This window comes from Cherax quadricarinatus, chromosome 96, assembly GCF_038502225.1.
Source record: "Cherax quadricarinatus isolate ZL_2023a chromosome 96, ASM3850222v1, whole genome shotgun sequence".
Lineage (NCBI taxonomy): Eukaryota > Metazoa > Arthropoda > Malacostraca > Decapoda > Parastacidae > Cherax > Cherax quadricarinatus.
The window spans coordinates 697,543-724,711 of NC_091387.1; the positions used below are offsets into that span (position 1 = coordinate 697,543).

General features: G+C 40.4%; 1 protein-coding gene and 1 long non-coding RNA gene across 13 annotated transcripts in view; one reads left to right on the forward strand and one right to left on the reverse strand.

The window, feature by feature from the left end:
* Positions 1 to 27,169, forward strand: part of LOC128701712 (uncharacterized) — a 107,332-nt gene that overhangs the window by 58,150 nt on the left and 22,013 nt on the right. The window contains exons 2-3 of the long non-coding RNA XR_008408959.2: positions 6,315 to 6,366; positions 25,577 to 25,740. This is a non-coding gene — a long non-coding RNA (uncharacterized lncRNA). The remainder of the gene's footprint in view (positions 1 to 6,314; positions 6,367 to 25,576; positions 25,741 to 27,169) is intronic.
* Positions 1 to 27,169, reverse strand: part of nab (NGFI-A-binding protein homolog) — a 1,330,987-nt gene that overhangs the window by 22,587 nt on the left and 1,281,231 nt on the right. For all 12 annotated transcript variants that reach the window (XM_070104957.1, XM_070104964.1, XM_070104962.1 and 9 more), the window contains one exon: positions 23,245 to 23,344. In XM_070104957.1, coding sequence (XP_069961058.1) covers positions 23,245 to 23,344 — 100 coding nt within the window. The remainder of the gene's footprint in view (positions 1 to 23,244; positions 23,345 to 27,169) is intronic.

The window sequence follows — 27,169 nt, forward strand, 5'->3', positions numbered from 1 at the left end:
CACCTAGTGTCACCTACACCGTTACTGCTTCACCTAGTGTCACCTACACCGTTACTGCTTCACCTAGTGTCACCTACACCGTTACTGCTTCACCTAGTGTCACCTACACCGTTACTGCTTCACCTAGTGTCACCTACACCATTACTGCTTCACCTAGTGTCACCTACACCGTTACTGCTTCACCTAGTGTCACCTACACCATTACTTCTTCGCCTAGTGTCACACCATTACTGCTTCACCTAGTGTCACCTACACCATTACTGCTTCACCTAGTGTCACCTACACCGTTACTGCTTCACCTAGTGTCACCTAAACCGTTACTGCTTCACCTAGTGTCACACCGTTACTGCTTCACCTAGTGTCACCTACACCATTACTGCTTCACCTAGTGTCACCTACACCGTTACTGCTTCACCTAGTGTCACCTACACCGTTACTGCTTCACCTAGTGTCACCTACACCATTACTGTTTCACCTAGTGTCACCTACACCATTACTGCTTCACCTAGTGTCACCTACACCGTTACTGCTTCACCTAGTGTCACCTACACCGTTACTGCTTCACCTAGTGTCACCTACACCATTACTGTTTCACCTAGTGTCACCTACACCGTTACTGCTTCACCTAGTGTCACCTACACCATTACTGCTTCACCTAGTGTCACCTACACCATTACTGCTTCACCTAGTGTCACCTACACCATTACTGCTTCACCTAGTGTCACCTACACCGTTACTGCTTCACGTAGTGTCACCTACACCATTACTGCTTCACCTAGTGTCACCTACACCATTACTGCTTCACCTAGTGTCACCTACACCGTTACTGCTTCACCTAGTGTCGCCTACATCGTTACTGCTTCACCTAGTGTCACCTACACCGTTACTGCTTCACCTAGTGTCACCTACACCATTACTTCTTCGCCTAGTGTCACCTACACCGTTACTGCTTCACCTAGTGTCACCTACACCGTTACTGCTTCACCTAGTGTCGCCTACATCGTTACTGCTTCACCTAGTGTCACCTACACCGTTACTGCTTCACCTAGTGTCACCTACACCATTACTGCTTCACCTAGTGTCACCTACACCGTTACTGCTTCACCTAGTGTCACCTACACCGTTACTGCTTCACCTAGTGTCACCTACACCATTACTGCTTCACCTAGTGTCACCTACACCGTTACTGCTTCACCTAGTGTCACCTACACCATTACTTCTTCGCCTAGTGTCACACCATTACTGCTTCACCTAGTGTCACCTACACCATTACTGCTTCACCTAGTGTCACCTACACCGTTACTGCTTCACCTAGTGTCACCTAAACCGTTACTGCTTCACCTAGTGTCACACCGTTACTGCTTCACCTAGTGTCACCTACACCATTACTGCTTCACCTAGTGTCACCTACACCGTTACTGCTTCACCTAGTGTCACCTACACCGTTACTGCTTCACCTAGTGTCACCTACACCATTACTGTTTCACCTAGTGTCACCTACACCATTACTGCTTCACCTAGTGTCACCTACACCGTTACTGCTTCACCTAGTGTCACCTACACCGTTACTGCTTCACCTAGTGTCACCTACACCATTACTGTTTCACCTAGTGTCACCTACACCGTTACTGCTTCACCTAGTGTCACCTACACCATTACTGCTTCACCTAGTGTCACCTACACCATTACTGCTTCACCTAGTGTCACCTACACCATTACTGCTTCACCTAGTGTCACCTACACCGTTACTGCTTCACGTAGTGTCACCTACACCATTACTGCTTCACCTAGTGTCACCTACACCATTACTGCTTCACCTAGTGTCACCTACACCGTTACTGCTTCACCTAGTGTCGCCTACATCGTTACTGCTTCACCTAGTGTCACCTACACCGTTACTGCTTCACCTAGTGTCACCTACACCATTACTTCTTCGCCTAGTGTCACCTACACCGTTACTGCTTCACCTAGTGTCACCTACACCGTTACTGCTTCACCTAGTGTCGCCTACATCGTTACTGCTTCACCTAGTGTCACCTACACCGTTACTGCTTCACCTAGTGTCACCTACACCATTACTGCTTCACCTAGTGTCACCTACACCGTTACTGCTTCACCTAGTGTCACCTACACCGTTACTGCTTCACCTAGTGTCACCTACACCATTACTGCTTCACCTAGTGTCACCTACACCGTTACTGCTTCACCTAGTGTCACCTACACCATTACTGCTTCACCTAGTGTCACCTACACCATTACTGCTTCACCTAGTGTCACCTACACCGTTACTGCTTCACCTAGTGTCACCTACACCGTTACTGCTTCACCTAGTGTCACCTACACCATTACTGTTTCACCTAGTGTCACCTACACCATTACTGCTTCACCTAGTGTCACCTACACCATTACTGCTTCACCTAGTGTCACCTACACCATTACTGCTTCACCTAGTGTCACCTACACCATTACTGCTTCACCTAGTGTCACCTATACTATATACTGCTGCTTCAACTAGTGTCACCTACCTATGTATGTTCACTTTTCACCTGATCAGTTTCAAGTACACCTGATCTTCCCCTCACCTGCTGACCATCTACATTCACCTATTACAGAACCTTCACCTAAACATATATAAACAGTCGTATTACGTCACCACCTTCACCTAAACAGTTTATATCATTCACACTGACACCTAGATGTTCACCTACCCTCACCTAGATCTTCATGGGTAGGTGGTACACCTACCCGTACGGGGTCGAAGAATGAGAAATTTTTGAATCGTTATTGAGGAAATGTTTCACCAGCCAGTGGCTTCGTCAGTCCAATACAGAGAAGAACAGTGAGAGATGAGGAGTTCGAGGTAATCATTCCCTCAGCCTGGAATCCATATGTTGAATTCATCAGTCTTGAGAAAAATACAGCATATGCTGTACACGTCAACTGAAGACCGTGGGACTGATTACCTTATTCTCGTCCTCATCTTTCACCATTCTTCTTTGTATTGGACTGAAGCAGCCAGTGGCTGGCGAAAAGTTTCCTGAATAAAGATTCCTAATACTAAGTGTTTCGCTCCTCAATATGTCAGTCTTGTAAACCATTACGACACACCGTAGGAAAGGGAGTATACTGCGCCTGAGGAGTAATCAGGTTTGATCCAAGGAGCTGGGAGATTAGGTCTACGCGGATCATAAGGTTGAGAAACAGCATGATACCTGTCTTGGGTACCTACTCCAGCACCTAACTTTGGGAAACATTTTCTTGGGTACCTACTCCAGCACCTAACTCAGGGAAACACTGGCTGGGTACCTACTTCAGCATCTTACTTAGGGAAACACTGGCTTGGGTACCTACTCCAGCACTTAGCTCAGGGAAACACTGCACTGCTGCTTCTTTCTGTTAAAACTCTCAGCAATATTTGCAACACAAGCGTGGCAACACTAATTAACACGGGTGTAGCAACACTACTTCCACTCATCAGCACTGGTGTCGCAACACTACCTCCAGCCATCACACTGGTGTGGCAACACTACCTCCAGCCATCAGCACTGATGTGGCAACACTGCCCGGAATAACCAACACAGGCGTGGCAACACTGCCTGCAGTAATCAACACAGGGGTGGCAATACTACCTGCGGTAATCAGCACAGGCGTGGCAACACTGCCTGCAGTAATAAACATAGGTGTGGGAACACTGCTTGCAGCAATTCAAATAGGTGTGGCAACACTGCTTGTATTAATCACAGACGTGGCAACACTGCCGTAAGTAATCAACACAGGCGTGGCAACACTGCTTGCAGTAATCAACACAGGCGTGGCAACACTGCCTGCAGTAAACACAGGCGTGGTAATACTGCCTGCAGTAAACACAGGCGTGGCAACACTACCTGCAGTGATCAACACAGACGTGGCAACACTGCCAGCAGTAATCAACACAGACGTGGCAACACTGCCTGCAGTAATCAACACTGGCTGCAGTAATCAACACAGACGTGGGAACACTGCTTGCAGTAATCAACACAGGCGTGGCAACACTGCTTGCAGTAATCAACACAGACGTGGCAACACTGCCTGCAGTAATCAACACAGACGTGGCAACACTGCTTGCAGTAATCAACACATACATGGCAACACTGCCTGCAGTAATCAACACTGGCTGCAGTAATCAACACAGACGTGGGAACACTGCTTGCAGTAATCAACACAGACGTGGCAACACTTCTTGCAGTAATCAACACAGACGTGGCAACTCTGCCTGCAGTAATCAAAGGCATGGCAAAGCAGCCTCAATATCAAACACCTCAGCTACAACCATAAACATCGCATGCTACGTTTCTCTCATAAGACGTAGAGCGGGTGTATCCAAAACGTTAACCGAGACCCACCAGTAGACGAGAGGACAATTTGCAGATAACACAAAACAACCAGTAGTGAGGCAAGAGATGCTACATAACACCACAACACAGTAACGCACCGTCTGACCGCTGCTCTACCAAACATTTGCATTACCAGCCTTCATGTCTGCCTCTGCAAATAATTGTACACAACTCGCATACAGGAAGGGAGGGGAGGAGCTTATGACAGTGTTAATAAGTTTATTCAGGTATACACAGTGACATAGGTTATAATACATAGCATATGTGTAGAGAACCTAGGATAACCCAAAAATGTCAAAGTGACCTATTTCCATTGGGGTTCTTTTAGTCCCACTTGGACCTACTGATGAAATCTAGGCGAGCTCGACAGATTTACATTTTGGAGTTTGCAGCTAAGTGGCTAGTTTATTGTGCGCCCCCATATACATCCTGTGGAAGGTTGCAAGAGAGTATATATATATATATATATATATATATATATATATATATATATATATATATATATATATATATATATATATATATATATATATATATATACACACACACACACACACACACACACACACACACACACACACACACACACACACACACACACACACACACACACACACACACACAAAAGGTCCAAGAAAATCTGGTTACATTATTATGTTTAAATATTTCTAAGTGCACGAAAGTAATCAAGATGGTCCTCTGTATCTTCGCTGTATCTGTGAATGTTCCCTTTGAAAGTAAGGTTCTGGTGAGGGGCTCTTGATACAGGGATGTTTAGATTAGCCTTCCTTCAGATCAGACATGATTTCCTGCCGTTCTTAAAGAGTGATCTGACCCCTGTGAGTTTAGTAAGAACATAATGGAGGAACACTGCTGAAGGCCTACTGACTTATATTTACTAACTTTCTCACTGATATAATTATCCAAAACTATATCAGGTACAGTAATGTTTGGAACAACAAAAGTAATAATAGCAGTGATATAACCCCCCACCAAACAGCAGGGAAACACGGTGATATAACCCCCCACCAAAAAGCAGGGAAACACGGGCACAGTATGGTGAGGACATGGCACTAAAACAACAAGAACTATAACATGGCGGATAATGTTTATAAAGTTACTTTCCGTTGGTAGCATGCTACTTGGGCAGAATTATCATGTAATTTACCATCACTCATTTAGTAGCTGTCTTGCCCAAGTGCACACACATCACAACATAAATAACCCATCAACGTGTAATATTCCCATCTCTCCTCCAATATGCCGGCACTCCCACCTGGAGGACTCAAGTCTGGCTAACCGGTTCCTTTGAATTTCTTGATAAATGTTACGTTGATTGCATCCCAACAGGACGTCAAGCCATAAAAACCACTAAATTCCACTCCAATCTAACATGCTTACACAGACCTGTTGAATACCGAAAACCCTATCAAAACCTCATTTATCACCCACCTTCCAACCCATCCAGGGACGACCTCTACCCCTACCTTCTTCCACCTAGATTTATGTACCATCTTGATCATACAGAACTACTTCATCCGCTCTAAATTTCCAAATCACCTCAACTGCCCTTCTTATGCACTGAATTAAGCACTTGGTAACCCCACATTTTCTGATCTCCAAGCTCCGAAAATTATGCATAATGCATTTGCTTCAATAACTATATCACTGCCTTCAGGCTCCTCTTTATGTCCACGTCTCTCATCTATATAAAAGTATTGGTACCACTATATACTCTGGTACATTCCTCCTCTTGCTCCTCTTTATGTCCACGTCTCTCATCTATATAAAAGTATTGGTACCACTATATACTCTGGTACATTCCTCCTCTTGCTCCTCTTTATGTCCACGTCTCTCATCTATATAAAAGTATTGGTACCACTATATACTCTGGTACATTCCTCCTCTTGCCTCTATACATCAATTTTTTTCTTCCCACAGGTGCCTCGACAACATCCGGAAGCTGAGATTCGACTCGTCCAACTAAATATTGGTGAGTATATTACCTGATTTTTACCTCTAGTTTGTTCTGTGGTTCACCTCATTTTTAAAAGACTTATCTGAGGAGAAGTCTCTGCCCAAACATCTGAGTGCACTCACTTCCCCCCTCCAATCTGATATTCAATCTGTCATTGTCTAGATTTTTTGTTATTCTCATCACTTTGCTCTTTCCTCTGTTCGCTTTTAATTTTCTTCTTTTGCATATCCTCCCACATTTCTCCACCAACTGTGCATCTCCGCTTCAGTCTATCAAGGGAACCGTGTCGCCTTCAGAGATCAACTGTGACAACTCCCACTTTGTAGCAAGATTCATTGTCTTTTAATCCCGCACCTCTCCCTTCTGTACTTGTACTCGCCTATTTGTGGTTGCAGGGGGGTCGAATTATAGCTCCTGACCCGCCTCTTCGTTGGTTGCTACTAGGTCCACTCCCTGCTCCATGAGCTTTATCATATCTCTTCTTAAAGCTATGTATGGATCCTACCTCCACTACATCACTCCAGATTGTTCCACTTCCCGACAACTCTGTGACTGAAGAAATACTTCCTAACATCCCTGTGACTCATTAGAGTTTTCAATTTCCAGTTATAACCCCTTGTTGCTGTGTCCCATCTCTGAAACATTGTTCCTATCTACACTGTCAGTTCCTCTAGGTATTTTATATGTCGTTATTATGCCCTCCCTATCCCTCCTGTCCTCCGTGGTCGTCAGGTTAGTTTCCCTTAACCTCTCCTGTGTCTGTCTGTCTATACATCTAACGAAACAACATACAAACACTATTTCTACGAACGTGCCTAATGCCGGTGAAGGGCTAATAGTCCAAGGAATTAGAGACTCCCTTCTCCTGAACCAAACCATATTACCTCCCAATACCCAGGTGCATGATACGTTCATTTTCCCACTATAATCTACCTTGTCCATAATTACCATCATATTTACTGTGTCTCGTAAAGTGAGGTCCAAGATCTTTCCTTAATTCGTGGTATAACTTAAATATTTGAGAACAATTGTGTTGTCGAGGTCTCAGCTGTGCTCAGAACTCCACAACAATTGTCATCAAATATTTGTTAAGTTACACCATGAATTAAGGAAAGCTCCTGGACCTCACCTTACGAGACACAGTAAATGTGATGGTAATTGTGCAAGAAAGGTATAAAATACCGACAATATGAAAGTTAAGACACATGTGCAACATCTGGATATCTTTATTATAGTAGACGTTTCGCCATCCAGTGGCTTTAACAATACAGATTCTAGGACATAATAGAATCTGTATTGATAAAGCCACTGGATGGCGAAACGTCTACTACAATAAAGATATCCAGATGTTGCACATGTGTCTTAACTGTGATGGTAATTATGGACAAGGTAGATTATAGTGGAAAAATGAACAGGTTATTAGAAGACGGGGGAACTTAAGTGCCTCTTAAGCACTTCCTCTATGAATTTACACTTAAAATATTTACCTTTAAGTCAAAGATTGAGAAGGGTAAGATGGTGTGAAAGTGCGAGAAGAAAGTTTTGTTGACACAAACTTACACTCTGTGTAGAGCTTGAAGTCTTACACTCTGTGTAGAGCTTGAAGTCAGAGAGCAAAACGTTGTGACAGAGTTTGTTCTTTAAGTGAAAAGTATATAGTACCGACAAGTTGACAAGACGTGCAACACCTGTGCGTCTTCTTATTGGATAAAGAATACCAAGATGGTACACGTGCGTCTTGATCATCAAAAACTTGTTCTCATTATTAACTTGGATTCTTGGAGGTAATTATTCGTGCAACATCGGCACAATGCTAGCAAGGTCATCAAGAATATATAATATACATATATGTCCACGAACAAGTGGTATTGATCAATAACAACACTGTGACTAGCCAAGGTGTCGAACCCACGCTGATTTGGCCTGCCTCATGGTGGGAGGAAACTCATGATGCCTTAATCCACGGAACCACACAATGGATTGGGTGGTTCCGTGGATTAAGGCGTCATGAGTTTTCTCACACCATGAGGCAGGCCAAAGCGGCATGAGTTCCAGTCCTTGGCTAGTTGCAGTGTTGTTACTGATTATATATATATATATATATATATATATATATATATATATATATATATATATATATATATATATATGTCGTGCCGAATAGGTAAAACTGGTCAATTAGCAAGAACTCATTTAAAATTAAGTCCTTTCTAAAATTTTCTCTTATATGTTTAAAGATATATTTTTCTCATTAATGTTGATGTAAAAATTTATAATTTTGCACCAAAAGGAACTTAGAAAACTTACCTAACCTTATTATAACAAGAACAATTTATTTTAGCCTAACCCAACTAAATATATTTTAGATTTGTTTACAATAATTTAATACTAAACAAACACAGTGAAATATATTTTTTTCGTTAGGTTCAGAATGATTTTGGCGAAATTATTGCATACACAAATTTTCACTTGTCCTATATGGCAAGATGAACATTGCTATTTAAGCCAAGATCGCAAGTTCTGCCTATTCGGCACGACATTATATATATATATATATATATATATATATATATATATATATATATATATATATATATATATGCAAAACAACCACTCTGAAAGAATAGAGAAATTCCAAGCGCTTTCGTGACTACTCACATTATCATAGTTCCTTGATAATGTGAGTAGTCACGAAAGCCCTTGGAATTTCTCTATTCTTTCAGAGTGGTTGTTTTGCATATTCTGAAATCACCTGTTTACTGTGATCTTATTGCATATATATATATATATATATATATATATATATATATATATATATATATATATATATATATATATATATATATATATATATATATATATATCGTGCCAAATAGGTAAAACTTGGGAGTTTGGCTTAAATAGCAACGCTTTTCTTGCCGAATAAGGCAAGCGAAAATTTGTTTTTGTAATAATTTCGCAAAAATAATCCTGAGCCTAACAAAATTATATTTAGTTTCATTAGGCTAAATTAAATTGCGATTTTTATAATAAGGTTAGGTTAGTTTTCTAAGGTTCTTTTGGTACAAAATTATTAATTTTTACATTAATATAAATGAAAAAAATATATCTTTAAATGTATAAGAGAAAAATTTAGAGAGGACTTAATTTTAGTTAAACGAGTTCGTTAGTTGACTAGTTTTACCTATTCGGAACCACATATATATAAGAGAGAGAGAGGTAATGTATATTTACCATGGCATTACACAGTATTACACTACATATAGTTAGGTTATACTTGGAAAAATACCAGATTTTTGTAATTATCTCGGGCAGATTAAAGTTTTTTTTTTAACTAGAGGAATTATAGTTGAAGACAATAATAAGACTGATAGTTGAAGACAATAATAAGACAATGACAGTTGAAGACAATAATAAGACTGATAGTTGAAGACAATAATAAGACTGATAGTTGAAGACAATAATAAGACTGATAGTTGAAGACAATAATAAGACAATGACAGTTGAAGACAATAATAAGACTGATAGTTGAAGACAATAATAAGACTGATAGTTGAAGACAATAATAAGACTGATAGTTGAAGACAATAATAAGACAATGACAGTTGAAGACAATAATAAGACTGATAGTTGAAGACAATAATAAGACAATGACAGTTGAAGACAATAAGACTGATAGTTGAAGACAATAATAAGACAATGACAGTTGAAGACAATAATAAGACTGATAGTTGAAGACAATAATAAGACTGATAGTTGAAGACAATAATAAGACAATGACAGTTGAAGACAATAATAAGACTGATAGTTGAAGACAATAATAAGACTGATAGTTGAAGACAATAATAAGACTGATAGTTGAAGACAATAATAAGACAATGATAGTTGAAGACAATAATAAGACTGATAGTTGAAGACAATAATAAGACTGATAGTTGAAGACAATAATAAGACAATGATAGTTGAAGACAATAATAAGACTGACAGTTGAAGACAATAATAAGACTGATAGTTGAAGACAATAATAAGACTGATAGTTGAAGACAATAATAAGACTGATAGTTGAAGACAATAATAAGACAATGACAGTTGAAGACAATAAGACTGATAGTTGAAGACAATAATAAGACTGATAGTTGAAGACAATAATAAGACTGATAGTTGAAGACAATAATAAGACTGATAGTTGAAGACAATAATAAGACAATGACAGTTGAAGACAATAATAAGACTGATAGTTGAAGACAATAATAAGACAATGACAGTTGAAGACAATAAGACTGATAGTTGAAGACAATAATAAGACAATGACAGTTGAAGACAATAATAAGATTGATAGTTGAAGACAATAATAAGACTGATAGTTGAAGACACTAATAAGACAATGATAGTTGAAGACAATAATAAGACTGATAGTTGAAGACAATAATAAGACTGATAGTTGAAGACAATAATAAGACTGATAGTTGAAGACAATAATAAGACTGACAGTTGAAGACAATAAGACTGATAGTTGAAGACAATAATAAGACAATGACAGTTGAAGACAATAATAAGACTGATAGTTGAAGACAATAATAAGACAATGACAGTTGAAGACAATAATAAGACTGATAGTTGAAGACAATAATAAGACAATGACAGTTGAAGACAATAATAAGATTGATAGTTGAAGACAATAATAAGACTGATAGTTGAAGACACTAATAAGACAATGATAGTTGAAGACAATAATAAGACTGATAGTTGAAGACAATAATAAGACTGATAGTTGAAGACAATAATAAGACTGACAGTTGAAGACAATAATAAGACTGATAGTTGAAGACAATAATAAGACAATGATAGTTGAAGACAATAATAAGACTGACAGTTGAAGACAATAAGACAATGATAGTTGAAGACAATAAGACAATGACAGTTGAAGACAATAATAAGACTGATAGTTGAAGACAATAATAAGACAATGACAGTTGAAGACAATAATAAGACAATGATAGTTGAAGACAATAATAAGACAATGACAGTTGAAGACAATAATAAGACTGATAGTTGAAGACAATAATAAGACAATGACAGTTGAAGACAATAATAAGACAATGACAGTTGAAGACAATAATAAGACAATGATAGTTGAAGACAATAATAAGACAATGACAGTTGAAGACAATAATAAGACTGATAGTTGAAGACAATAATAAGACAATGACAGTTGAAGACAATAATAAGACAATGATAGTTGAAGACAATAATAAGACAATGACAGTTGAAGACAATAATAAGACTGATAGTTGAAGACAATAATAAGACTGATAGTTGAAGACAATAAGACTGACAGTTGAAGACAATAATAAGACTGACAGTTGAAGACAATAATAAGACTGATAGTTGAAGACAATAATAAGACTGACAGTTGAAGACAATAATAAGACAATGACAGTTGAAGACAATAATAAGACTGACAGTTGAAGACAATAATAAGACTGATAGTTGAAGACAATAATAAGACTGATAGTTGAAGACAATAATAAGACTGATAGTTGAAGACAATAATAAGACTGATAGTTGAAGACAATAATAAGACTGATAGTTGAAGACAATAATAAGACTGATAGTTGAAGACAATAATAAGACAATGATAGTTGAAGACAATAATAAGACTGACAGTTGAAGACAATAATAAGACTGATAGTTGAAGACAATAATAAGACAAAGAAACAGGTTTAACAGACTTGGGTAAGAAAGTGCACGAGGAGCAACACAAATTTTCGTCCTTATTTTCCAGGAGGAAGAGATGGTAGAAAGTGGGCGTGTAGAGCAGTGGTGGATAGAGCAGCTCTAATGCACGCCTGGTGAATAATAGAAAACTGGAAGAATGGAGGCAGGGAGGATTGATGGGCGTTGGTAGTATTTATGGTGAAGGACACGGCGAACTTCACCAACACTCTAACACAAACTAATCCCTTCCTACACTATCAACAATATGTCAGCTACGGCAGCTTTCTTCTAGCAGTTAAAGTCAATGTTACTTGGGTATTACCATCTCTGAGGGCAGCCTATCGCACACACAAACTTTATGAAAGAATCGCCTTAGAAATTCTGTTTTCCTGTGTATTGGATAAGCTGTCCTGACTGATGATAATTCTTAGTAAGTTAGGAACTAAACTTTTAAGTTCTTGTAGCTGTTGATGAATCTGTAATGCAATGTTTGACGATATCCTCATCACCCCAGTGAAGTCTCCCAGCTCAGGCTGACACATTTCGACACTATGTAACCCACCCTATATGCAATTCTGCTTAATAGAAAAAAACTCACGTCTATTTCTCTCTCTCTCTCTCTCTCTCTCTCTCTCTCTCTCTCTCTCTCTCTCTCTCTCTTTCATTAGGAATATCATTAAAATCAGTAAGAGAGAAAATCGTCTACTAATTAATGAAAAAAGTGCAAAAGTTACTAGAAAAAGAAGATATAGGAAATAATAGAGAAACATTTGAAATGTAAGTAAGGATGATGAGAGGAGGAGAAACATAGAGCAGAGAAGAGGGGTGAGCAAAGAGAAAAGTGAAGGAAAAGAATTAACAGGTAAAAAGTGGATAGAGAAGGTAAACAACAGAGAGAAATATGGCAGCCAGTTGAAGAGTGAGTAAATAAAGTGATGACAACACTGTGTGTATAAGAGTGAAGTGATCAATACATGGTGTGTATGAGTGATCAATACATGGTGTGTATGAGTGATCAATACATGGTGTGTATGAGTGATCAATACATGGTGTATATGAGTGATCAATACATGGTGTGTATGAGTGATCAATACATGGTGTGTATGAGTGATCAATACATGGTGTATATGAGTGATCAATACATGGTGTGTATGAGTGATCAATATATGGTTTATATGAGTGATCAATACATGGTGTGTATGAGTGATCAATACATGGTGTGTATGAGTGATCAATATATGGTTTATATGAGTGATCAATACATGGTGTGTATGAGTGATCAATATATGGTGTGTATAAGAGTGATCACAATACACGTGTATAAGAATGACCACAACACGGTGTATATTAAGAGTGGAAAGTGATCACAATACCCAGTATGTATAAAGCTAGACAAGACAAATTTGGTCACTCCAACAAGGTTGACAGTGACTTCTTGCAGCATATCCTCAAACATGTCCATGGGAAGTGGTGTGCCTGGTGGGCCCTAAAGACTGGCAACAAGTTATACACAGTTCAGCAAGGCCTGGGTGTTTCACCCTCCTCCTCCAACAGAAATCGTCACTTTGAGATGAATCGGGTACCCACAGTCACGTCTTCACAGGTCCTCTTGTCCCCTTCTGTGTAGCTTGTGTTGTGCTACTGACTACAACATAGTTTAATAGTTTACCCTTGGCTTATGTCTTTCTGCGTTTTTTATATATAATTACCGAGGTGCCTGTAGAGACCTCAGGGAACTTTAGTCTTTAAACATTACCAATTTAATGGGGTTTTTAACTGATGTTGGTTAGCGTAACTCGGTGTGATAGTACGTGTCTGTATTGTGTGTTTATGTTCGTTGCTTTTATTCTTGTATTGCGTTGTATGTATGTTTTTATGGCTATGGGTGACCTAGGTGTTCAGTGTTCCGTAAATGTTCCTGCTGCTAGTACTACCCTGAGAAGCTGTGTGTGTTTTACAGAGGGAAGGAGGGTTAGAGAGTGGTAGACACACACATACAAACACACACAAACACACACACAAACACACACACACACACACACACAACACACACACAACACACACACAACACACACACACACACACACACACACACACACACACACACACACACACACACACACACACCACACACACCACACACACATCACGTGACTTAGCGACTATACCTCCCTCATACACCCAAAAAATGTGCCATTTATAAGCTAAATCATTTTTCTCTGCCCATCATTCACGATGTGAGAGATTATAGCTGCGATATTCTAGTGATGTTATAGCTGGGATATTCTAGTGATGTTACAGCTGTGATGTTATAGCTGGGATATTCTAGTGATGTTTTGTTTCTCAGGAGCATATCTGAATATTTCTGCTGAACCTTCTGTTGTATGATGACCTCACTGCAAGTTTTGGTCGTGTGACCGAGACCTTTCCCCGGCTTTCTAGTCTACTTCATTACTGGCTGTAATAATAATATTGACCCTCCTACAACATTCTCCACTTTAACAACCTCCTGTACCTAATGTGCATCTACAACCCTCCACCATCACCACCATCCTCCTCCACCATCACCACCATCCTCCTCCACCACCCTTCATCAATAAATTAAAGGAGCTTCGTGCAAGAGATTAATTAAATTTAAGAGTTTCATCCATGGCGGTATTACATCCAGCTCCACTCCAACATTTAGTTCTCATACAGGTTTACCGCTCTCCCACCAATATATTATTATGGATCAGTTTTTTTTAAATTTGGATGCTAGTGTTGGTGGTGGTGGTGGTAGTGTTGGTGGTGGTAGTGTTGGTGGTGGTAGTGTTGGTGGTGGTAGTGTTGGTGGTGGTAGTGTTGGTGGTGGTAGTGTTGGTGGTGGTAGTGTTGGTGGTGGTAGTGTTGGTGGTGGTAGTGTTGGTGGTGGTAGTGTTGGTGGTGGTAGTGTTGGTGGTGGTAGTGTTGGTGGTGGTAGTGTTAGTGCTGGTAGTCTCAGTGGTAGTAGTGTTAGTGGTGGTAGTGTCAATGGTGGTAGTGTCAATGGTGGTAGTATCAGTGGTGGTAGTGTTAGTGGTGATAATGTTAGTGGTGATAGTGGTGGTAGTGGTGGTAATGTTAGTGGTGGTATTTTTAGTGGTGATAGTGGTGGTAGTGTTAGTGGTGATAATGTTAGTGGTGGTAATGTTAGTGGTGGTAATGTTAGTGGTGGTAATGTTAGTGGTGGTAATGTTAGTGGTGGTAATGTTAGTGGTGGTAATGTTAGTGGTGGTAATGTTAGTGGTGGTAGTGTTAGTAGTGGTAATGTTAGTGGTGGTAATGTTAGTGGTGGTAATGTTAGTGGTGGTAGTGTTAGTAGTGGTAATGTTAGTAGTGGTAATGTTAGTGGTGGTAATGTTAGTGGTGGTAATGTTAGTGGTGGTAATGTTAGTGGTGGTAATGTTAGTGGTGGTAGTGTTAGTGGTGGTAATGTTAGTGGTGGTAGTGTTAGTAGTGGTAATGTTAGTGGTGGTAATGTTAGTGGTGGTAATGTTAGTGGTGGTAGTGTTAGTAGTGGTAATGTTAGTGGTGGTAATGTTAGTGGTGGTAATGTTAGTGGTGGTAGTGTTAGTAGTGGTAATGTTAGTGGTGGTAATGTTAGTGGTGGTAATGTTAGTGGTGGTAGTGTTAGTGGTGGTAATGTTAGTGGTGGTAGTGTTAGTAGTGGTAATGTTAGTGGTGGTAATGTTAGTGGTGGTAGTGTTAGTAGTGGTAATGTTAGTAGTGGTAATGTTAGTGGTGGTAATGTTAGTGGTGGTAATGTTAGTGGTGGTAATGTTAGTGGTGGTAATGTTAGTGGTGGTAATGTTAGTGGTGGTAGTGTTAGTAGTGGTAATGTTAGTGGTGGTAATGTTAGTGGTGGTAGTGTTAGTAGTGGTAATGTTAGTGGTGGTAATGTTAGTGGTGGTAATGTTAGTGGTGGTAGTGTTAGCGCTAGTAATGACTTAGTACCTGGTGCTCGCTCTCTCTCTCTCTCTCTCTCTCTCTCTCTCTCTCTCTCTCTCACTGTCCTACTTCCAATCCATTCCGTTATTAACGCTTCCTTTCTGCCTCCCCATTCTCCCACTCTAAAATAATAATTCTATTCCTCCTTCACGTTAATTTTTGTCGCTTTACTTTCCCCTCCCTCCTCCTCCTCCCTCCTTCCCTCTCCATCATCCCACTGGAAAAAATATTTGGGTTTTGATAGGAAGCAATTACGAGGCAAAATTAATCAAGAGTTCAAACTACAATTGAAAGGCCTGACGAGGAAAAAGTTGGAGGGACACCCTCTTCTACTGAGAATATTTCAGCTCTGAGCAACATACAAATAAGCCGTAATATTCTGCCAGCTTCAACCCCACTGGTCAAGGGAGAGAATGGGAGTACTAGGGATCAGGGAATGGGGTTGTCAGGGCTAGGGAATGGGGTTGTCAGGGAAGAGAGGTTACTGTACACACTCCCTCACAAACCCGATACTTCATTTGTCATGTATTTTTTATCTCCTTTTGTTTTTGTTTCACTGCTTACACTTATTCACATCCCCTTCTCCTGCCTCACTCCTCCCCCTTCCTCACATCCTCTTCCCCTCCTCCTTCACCCTGCCTCAATCTTCTTTTTCGCCCTTCCTTAACCCCTTAATCCCCATATTCCTCCTCTCTTCATCCACTCCCCTTCCTGTATATCCCCTTTACCCTCCCTGTTTCTCCCTCCCCTTTATCCCCGTCTCCCTCTGCCCACCATCTTGAAGGTCTAGTGATATATTGTAGATCAGACGGTCCAGACCAGATTAATGATGGTGAATTATTTGATGGGATCACTGCTTGATGATGCTGGGGAAGTTAGGAGGGGGTGATGGGGGGGGGAGGAAGGTTGATTATATTTATAGGGACGCGCTATACCCGTAGGTGCTATGAAATAACCGAGGGGGGGGATGGGATACACTCAAGTTTGATGTAATTAACGAAGGAGTAGCTGACTTTAACTTTAAATACGCCAGCGGTGAGAGTCGCGCCTCTCACCACTGGGCTACCCGTAGCTGAAATTGGTTTTAATCATAACCATAATTTTTAAAGGGGGTGGAAAGGTAAGCCAATGGAAGGTCTCGATCAGGTGACTAAAAGCTCCAGCTGTGGATCATCATATGACAAGACACTTGTCATGTTTCCTGACAAACCTTACCTAACGTAACCTCCAGTTGCTTGGACTCGCACACCTTCACCAGCTTCAAGAAAGGAAGTCGAGGAAATTCGGGCAAGGAGAAGGGAAGATAAAAGGGTAAGATAGGAAGGGGTACTATATCATACTCTCCACTACATCACTTGTACAGTAGTGATTGTTGTACTCTGGCTGGGTGCACCCTTCTTGTCTACATTAATATTATACCAACACTGCTATGTCATATGTACGAGTGTTGCCGTACGTAGTGTACACCCGTGCACGTACACGCATGCACATGTGCATTCAGGCACGCCCATAACTTAGTTACAACCACGTGCGTCCACGCAATGCTACACACACTCACCCAGGTCCACTCTCACACCCGTGTACGCTCTCGCACGCCCACGCACGTCACGTGCCTGTTGTCATATACGATACTAGTACAAGACCGGAGATATGTAATATTCACCAGTCAATCGAACTGCATGTACTGGCAGGATTGGTTTTAGTGATCTTTGTTATATCCCTTCATCATGTGTGTGTGTGTGTGTGTGTGTGTGTGTGTGTGTGTGTGTGTGTGTGTGTATACTAATGTGTGGTTAAAAGGGGTCGATTCACAGCTCTTGGCCCCGCCTCTTCGCTGGTCACCACTAGGTCCACTCCCTCTCCAAGAGCTTTATCGTACCTCTTAATGCTGTGTGTGTGTGTGTGTGTGTGTGTGTGTGTGTGTGTGTGTGTGTGTGTGTGTGTGTGTGTGTGTGTGTGTGTGTGTGTGTGTGTGTGTGTGTACTTAGGTACGTATTCGCTCCGCCTCCTGACCCACCTTGATCGGCATCACTGACTTCTGGCCTCCTGGGCCAGAAGTCAGTGATGCCGATCTTGAAGCTGTGTACTGAGCCTCCACTACTGAGTCATCCAGGTCATTCGACTTTTCAACCATTGTCAGACTGAGGACTTACTTCCTGACATCACTGTGTCTCATTTGTCTCCAACATCCACCACTGTTTCCACCGATTTTACCATTTTTACCACTATTAATTGGTTCAGTACCTACCCGTGGCACGATACTGTGATGGCTATGTTGGCCAGGGGGATGCTAACACCAAGAGTCTGATTGACTAGACCAGCAGTAGAAAAGCCTGGCTCACGACCCAGCTGAGGGAGTAACAAGACTAGCAACCACTCACAGCTATATCACAGGCTGTTATTTACAATATTTTCACCAATTTTAATTTTCGACGCTGTTTTTTACCCATTTCTCATTGCTATTTTCACCACTGGTTTAACCACTGTCACTCCCATTTCCAACATCTTCACTGTTTTCGATATTTCCACCATTTTCACAACTAATTAAAGCGTTTTCACCATAAATATCACTATACCAAATATTTTCTTTAGATAGGAATAATTTTCCTAACATCCCGTTTTCTGTGAGCTGCGAGAACGAGGACTTCGCTGTAAGAAATTCATTGTAGTTAATTTTTCCTTTGAGTTGTTATTTTCACTCTTGCATATTCAGAATGTAATTATCTTAACAACAACAGCATTTTAACACGGCTAAAACTAATCTACACTTTTGATTATCGTACAGGTTTTTTAATTCGTCTTTTTTTAATGTTGCTCTTGGACAGAGTTTTTGACTTAGTTGAATGATATTGTCCATCAGTGAAGTTTTATCCGGACGGCCTTATACACCACTCTTTACCGTGCCTTCTCTCTCTCCTCCTTGTTTGGTGGTTATATATGTTAGTGATATTGTTTCTCTTGAGTCTTACCCACTAGATCTAAAGTACACTATATTGTTCTTCTCAACAGATAGCCTCGGTGTGTACTGTCCAGGTCCTCTGATGTCCGTCTGTTTTACCATTCTCTCTCTCTCTCTCTCTCTCTCTCTCTCTCTCATTTATGCACCACACACAGGTATCTTAAAATTCATTGATAATCGCGTATAAGACACGTCACACCTATCATATATTATGCCTCTACCTTCAATATGTCCAGAAACTAAAAATCCGTAGATTCGCTGAAAGTCTACTCTAGGAGCTACGAAGAACTGCGCACGAATACTAAACGTTCCATGAGTTGAAACCAGGGGAGACGTTATCACGATATGAAAGATACTAGCAGAGTTAGATGAAGTAGACAAAGGAGAGGAAAATGGGGAGCACAGATGAGAGCTCAATATGCAAATATGCCACAGGAAAGCTAAAAAGTTAAATTTTTAATCTGAGAGTAGTTAAACGTGAAAAGGAAATGTCCATACAGAGTGTAAAGAACAGGTATGATATATAAGGGTATAAAAGTTGCAAGTTTAGAGGCACCTAAGTTCATCCGTCTTCAAGTAATGTTATTTTACAACTATAGTCAACCTTGTCCATAATTATTATCGCTTTGCTTTCGTAAGGTGAGGTCCAGGAGCTTTCCTTAATTCATGGTAACTTAAATATTTGATGATAATTGTGTTGTAGAGGTCTGAGCACAACTCAGACCTCTACAACACAACTGTTATCAAATATTTGTTAAATTATACCATGTGCAAGAAAGGTATTAAAATACCGACAATATTAAAGTTTAGACACATGTGCAACATCTGGGTATCTTTATTATAGACGTTTCGCCATCCAGTGGCTTTATCAATACAGATTCCAGGACATAATTGGAAGACAGTAGAATTATGTACAAAAGATAGGTAATCAGTCCCTCAGCCTTGGAGTTAGTGTTCACAGCATCGTGGTGGAGGAGAATCTGTCTTCCAATTATGTCCAAGAATCTGTATTGATAAAGCCACTGGATGGCGAAACGTCTACGATAAAGATACCCAGATGTTGCACATGTGTCTTAACTTTCATAAGTTACACCATGAATTAAGGAAAGCTCCTGGACCTCACCTTACGTAACAAAGTGAATGTGATGGTAATTATGGACAAGGTAGATTATAGTGGAAATATGAACAGGTTATGGGAAGACAGGGGAACTTAAGTGCCTCTTAACGTGTGATTAAATACAAATAAACGTAACTACATAAACAAGAGTGTAGTTACGAGGCGGATTTAATAAACTCAGAGGATGAATAAGTCACATGTTCAACACTTAGCTATTTTTATTGCTAGCATTAAAGATAACTAGGTACTGAACGTATTGTTCATAAACTTGGTATTGCATACCATCAATAATGTCAGAGGATCAAGACTTAACAACTAGTAATAGTAACCAGTAACCCACTAGCAACCAGTAATAGTAACCCACTAGCAACTAGTAATAGTAACTTCTCCAACCTTCAACGTCACACATTTCCCCCCTTGCCCTCCTCCCCCCTCCCCCCTTACTCTTGCCTATCACTGCCTGCACTAACAATCAGAAATAATAACTAGCAACTCTCTATTTCCATTACCCTCAACACAATCTCTCCTCATTCCCCTCACCCCCACTTCAACCCAGTCTCCATCTCTCCAACTTATTTTCTCCCTCCACACTTTCACCTCTCCCTTCCCTGCTCCTTCCCATCTCCTCCATTTTTCACTCTCCCCCACACCTACAGCTCTCCCTCCTCCTCCTCCCTCCTATCCTTTATATTGTGAGCCCTTGTAATCCTCCTGCCACTTCCTCTGTGCTTCGCTTCCTCTTCATTCCCCTCCCCTTCTACTCGCACTGGCTCTGCCCCATTCTCCATCTCCATATCTTCCTTAATATCACTTATTCCTTCCATCCCACACTTACCCTCTCATCATCTTTAATACCACTTCTTATTCCTCCCCCTCCCTCTACATGCCTTTCTTCCAAAATCCAAAAGACGAACCAGCACGAGGGACTGACCACCTCAAAACTGCGTCTTCAAGGGTGATGGATTGATTACATAATCTCTACAGCTTCTGATATCTCCTCTGTATTCGACTGAGGAAGCCTAGTATGTAGGAGAAACGTTTGGGAATAAAGATACCTAACTATTGCACATGTGTCTTATCAAATAGGCGAACATTGTACAGATTACAGCAGAGCACAAAACTGGGCTGCGGACGAGGCAGCAAAAAATGGTTTTCAAATCGGGAAAATTTTTTCCAGCGTCGTCCAGATTCTGTCCAGGTCCGTCATTGTTCCTCTCGGGTTTTAATTAATTTCTGCGTTATTGATGAGTCGCAATCACTGCGGTTGGTTACATTTTCTAGGACCATCTTTATCCCGCTCGCTCCGCTGGATATATTACCCTGGGATTTTTAGTTTCTCTTAGTTATATGAAGAATTTGTTGTGATGGGACGACCCTGGGTAGGTTCTGGGAGGTTCCTGGTTGGGTTTTGAACCGGTTGAGACGGTGCTGGGTTGTTCTGAATGTGTTGGGACTACCCTGGTGGTTCTAAACCTCTTGGAACCACCCTGGGTGATTCTGAACCTGTTGAGACTACCCTGAGTGGGCTCTGAACCTGTTGAGACTACCCTGAGTGGGCTCTGAACCTGTTGAGACTACCCTGAGTGGGCTCTGAACCTGTTGAGACTACCCTGAGTGGGCTCTGAACCTGTTGAGACTACCCTGAGTGGGCTCTGAACCTATTGGGGGCGACACCGGGAGGGTTCTAAACCTGTTGGACTGGATCAGACCTGATTACCTGCCATCTGGCGTTGTTTGACCCAACGGCTTTGGTGCTTCACCTTGAGCAATATAATAAAGAATAAAGCAATTTCCAGACTAGGGTAATAGCATACGTTTGGGTTTAGCGTTTCCACGTGGTGATAATCAAAAGGTCAAGTCGTAATGAACAACTATCAATGAATTAACAAAAGAATGGTTGGAAAGTTTCCTGGCTCAGTGGTACAGTGTTGGAACTAATACCATCAGGACCACGGTTCGAGTCTCCATTCATTCTCATGTTTATTATTAAAGGTGTTTGGGAATTTCTGTTGGGATTTAATAATCTATGTTCATTTAATGAGTAACTCAATTGAGAACCCTCTAAGCCTCTTGCAGGAGACAATATCCTCTTGAAGACTAAAGTCACACACGAGACAACACTGCTTCGTAATATCTGTAGTGGGAATAGAGTCCATTTCTAGTACTAAGGGCCCCATATGCTACGAATTTCCTAATTTATCCATGCCATTTCTCCATGGGCACTTAGGTCACCGTTCCTTCACCTAGCTGTCTGTAAGAGTCCAAGAACAAGTGTATCTTCAGTGCGTCATGAAACCAATGTCACCTTCGTGGTTTCCTCAGCAATAGATCAAAGTGAAGGAATGCAAGATATACAGAGGTTAAGAACATCAAGAAAATGCGTGCCTTAGGCTTGCATCACAAAAACAAGCAAATGGTTTAGTAATACTACCCTGAGCACATGGTCTTGCACTAAACATTTGCATTAACGAAGGTAAACATTTATCTCTTGATACAGTGAATGTTGAGGTGGTGATGGTGCCACCATCTTCAGCCAGACCCAACAAACCCTCACATGGTGATACGAAGTATTTTGATACAATAAGAAGCCATTGCATCATGGGTAAATACATGGCACAGATCTGAGTAACCGAGTGGTTTTAAGAACCTAGACTGTGGCGGTGGGATTCAAATTGGCTAGGTTGTGGGACAGTGCCTACACTTTGAAAGTTAGAAGGACATATCAAGGTTTGGCTAGGAGGTTTTCAACTGATTATTATTATTATTATTATTATTATTATTATTATTCATGGACCTCCAGGTGGTAAGTTGTCGCTTTATATATATATATATATATATATATATATATATATATATATATATATATATATATATATATATATATATATATATCATACATACATACACATGCGCGCGTGCGCACACACACACACACACACACACACTACACACCACACACACACACACACACACACACACACACACACACACACACACACACACACACACACACACACATCTTACCACCTAACACACCCTACCCTTCCGTCTCCCATCCCTCCGTCAGAAAGTGGCATTGTAATGGGCGGCGTGGAGAGCCGCCCACAAGAGTCACCTCAGCAGTAGCACTCACCTGAGATGGGGAACTGGCACCACTGTAGGAAAACTGTGAATCTGAGTCTTCTCCTCTCTCTCTCTCCTCACTACACACCGACACTCTGTCACTCTTGGCTCTGTAATACACACAAGAGAAATACTTAGTATTGGCTCTGTAACACAAGATAAACAGCATTGGCTTTCGAACGGGGGCGTTGACCCCCCGAAACCATCTCCAGGTATAACAAGAGAAAACAATATTGGCTGTGTAAGATGCACACGAAGCACAGCCTTGACTATAAAATACAAAACACACATAAATAATGTTCTGCAGGACACAAGAGGCACAGTTAAGATTTGGTTCTGTAGTACACCAGGGAAAGATATTTGTTGTTATAGCAGGTAAACAGACAATGTGAGAGTAAGACACATGTGCAACATCTGGGTATCTTTATTGTAGACGTTTCGCCATCCAGTGGCTTTATCAATACAAAAATCTAGGACATAACTTGAAGACAGTAGAACTATGTACAGAAGATGAGGTAATCAGTCCCTCAACCTAGGAGTAGGTGCGAACAGCACCATAGTCGTGGAGATTCTCCACGAATCTCCACGACTATGGTGCTGTTCGCACCTACTCCTAGGTTGAGGGACTGATTACCTCATCTTCTGTACATAGTTCTACTGTCTTCAAGTTATGTCCTAGATTTTTGTATTGATAAAGCCACTGGATGGCGAAACGTCTACAATAAAGATACCCAGATGTTGCACATGTGTCTTACTCTCATCTTGTCGGTATTACATACCATTCGTACACAAACAGACAATATTTAGATTTTAGAGAGACGCGTACTTTCTGCTGATCTTGTAAGTGGCCCACCAACACACCTCTTTTAGGTATAAATTATGTGTGGGAGCAGAACAGGTCGGACACCCAGGATAATTTTTCTTACTCTGACTACCACTGTAATTTACTGATAGAATCATTTTTATAGAAGGTAGGACAGAGGCGCAGGAGGATCACTGTTGTGTGTACCTGTGCAATGTGTTCGTATGCGTGTGTATGTATTTATTCGAGTGTGAACATTCGTGTACGTATTGGTTACATTCCAGCACAAAATACACACAAGCAACTTGGTTAATAGACAAAAACTAATGCTTCACAAGACACATCTGAACAAACATTGTTGATACACTCTCTCTCCCAGCATCTGTTAACAGATACAACAGTAAATGAACTAATACCTACCCCCACTTCATATCCTTCAAATCCCTGTTAACAGATACAACAGTAAATGAACTAATACCTACCCCCACTCTATATCCTTCAAATCCCTGTTAACAGCTACAACAGAGTCCTCACCATCTCTCAACAACTTTTCAACATTGCTGTCATTGCTCTGGTGTTTACCTGGAGTTTACCTGGAGAGAGTTCCGGGGGTCAACGCCCCCGCGGCCCGGTCTGTGACCAGGCAATATCTAGTAAACACACTGATAATGTTAGATAATGCTAGTGAATATATTGTATTATATTGTATTACATCACTCAGTAATACAATATAAAAGGTAAGATACACAATAATTGATCAAGTTAGAGATGCGAAAATACTAGATACGAAGTTCAGCATTAAGTTGGACTGAAGTTGACGTTTTATGTAACGAGACTTCTAAGTGACATTTTGCTCTTTCTGTACGTTCATGTACTTGTCAGGTTGGATGGACGTTCATGTACTTGTCAGGCTGGATGTACGTTCATGTACTTGTCAGGCTGGATGTACGTGTATCGTACTTATATTTTGAAATCATTTATAGTTTTAAACGGAAAAATCACCAGCGGTCTTTTCTGCCACAAACCTCTAATATATATATATATATATATATATATATATATATATATATATATATATATATATATATATATATATATATATATATATATATATATACAGAGAGAGAGAGAGGGGGGGGGGGCGAAGATGTGCTGGATATTCCAGCAGTTAATAATGATTTACGACCTGAAGAAACAGGTTATTGACATGTTCCACTAGGGACCTGGTTATCCAGTAAAAAGTTACAGAGCTGCTAATTACCCTGTTAAACATATATATATATATATATATATATATATATATATATATATATATATATATATATATATATATCTATATATAGCTAATATGTGATTATGAGTTATTTACAATAACCAGTATTTGTTTGATAAGTAAATTTTGGTTTTAATTGGAGTTACAATAGGCAGTTATGGCTATTTTCCAGAAGGGCTGGTAATGTCTCTGTGAATAATACTTAAGTAAGTCTTCAAGATTTTTGAGCGAGTCATCTCTAAATTAAGTATTTTTGTTTCATTCCAGCACGTAATGACGTAGAATGTGACAGTGTTCTCCATGGCAGTAGTTGGTGCAGACTGCCGAAGTATTTTATAGCCAGGATGAATCCAGGCAGTGGTAGCCAGGAGTCTGTCATATGTGGCTTCTGCATCAAGGACTAACTGATGTCAGTCACCCTATTGTCTAAGGTCAGTGAAGTTCACCTGAAGTTATTTACTTGTTATAGTCATCAAAATATTAGTTAACAGCTCCAAGTTGTAGTCTCCTCTCTTTTTCAAGGGATGTGCCTTTGCCAGTTCATCAGTTATACCCTATATTTGAAGACCGATGTGATGTGGTGGGGGAGGGAGGCAGATCTTTACAAAGAGTCTACTCTAACTCCACTGTTTACAATTCCACCACACTTTTATCTCGCTTTTGACACGAGCATGTTACCATTGACGCTTGTGACATTAAGAGCATTCATAGTTAACAGAGAACCACTTACAATCAAGGTACCAACTTTAAGTAAGTGGACACGTGTAAGTTTGAGGAGTGTAACAAGACAGATCACTTTGAAACATGAACGCCCAGTTGTTGACGCGCACTAATTTCTATTACGAAGGCGTCTTTCTGTATGACAATAATTACATTTGTATGGAAGAGTTTTGGTGGGTTTGCCAGGCCATATCAACACCAATGAGGACGTATCTGTTAGTGACTGTTACCGATGCTTGAAATATCCAATTTTTCCACACACTAATATTTTCAGTGGCACATGGCCATCCTAAGATGATCCTCATCGCTTAGAAGCCTTCCAAGCTTTCTGTGTAACACAAGAGCAAGTAGGGTACAGTGAATTGGTTATCTGATGGAGGCAAAATGCACCATTTTAACAGTGTACATATTCACGTGTTCTCAACCTCTCTATTGGCGAGAAAATCTGGTTACAGGTCTTATGTACTCTTGATATACTCTTCAGTCGATGTATGTCAATGTTCCTGCAGTAACATACATCATGTAAATGGTCCAATAGGAGCGAGACATCGTCATGAGCTCCTCTCTCCTATACGCGGGTTATCTATGTATTGGTCCAGGTTAGGTAAGGTTCGTCAGGAAACAGGACAAGTGTTTCCTGATGCGGGACTTAGATGATGACCCGCCGTTGGAGCTTTTGGCCATCTAACCGAAGCCTTCCACTGGCTTACCCCTCCACCACTTTCAAAATTTTGGCCATAGTTATAACCATTTAGTATATTAATTGTGTATTGGTCCAGTCAGGGTATTGTGCCTTTTTCTTGGTTGTCAAGTTTTTACCAATATCAAGTATAAACTGAAGCTGAGAATTTCACTCTCACCCCGAGTGGACAAATTTATCTATCATAGAAGGTAGAGTATTCCTAAGGTAAAGACTTGATACAATACGTTTGAGCTGGCTACCAGTACGCCGTTAAAAACGTACTGCACACTGTTTTTACTCAAGAGATGCACTCAGGTAATCAAAGTTGACTTGAAAAAGAGCTGAAGTATAACTTTAAAATGGCTCACCCTGGACTGAATGTTCTGCAATGAATGTAAAACTGCTACACCGTTGCTTCCCCCCCTTCTCCTCCCTCTCCCCCATTTACCCACTCCAAC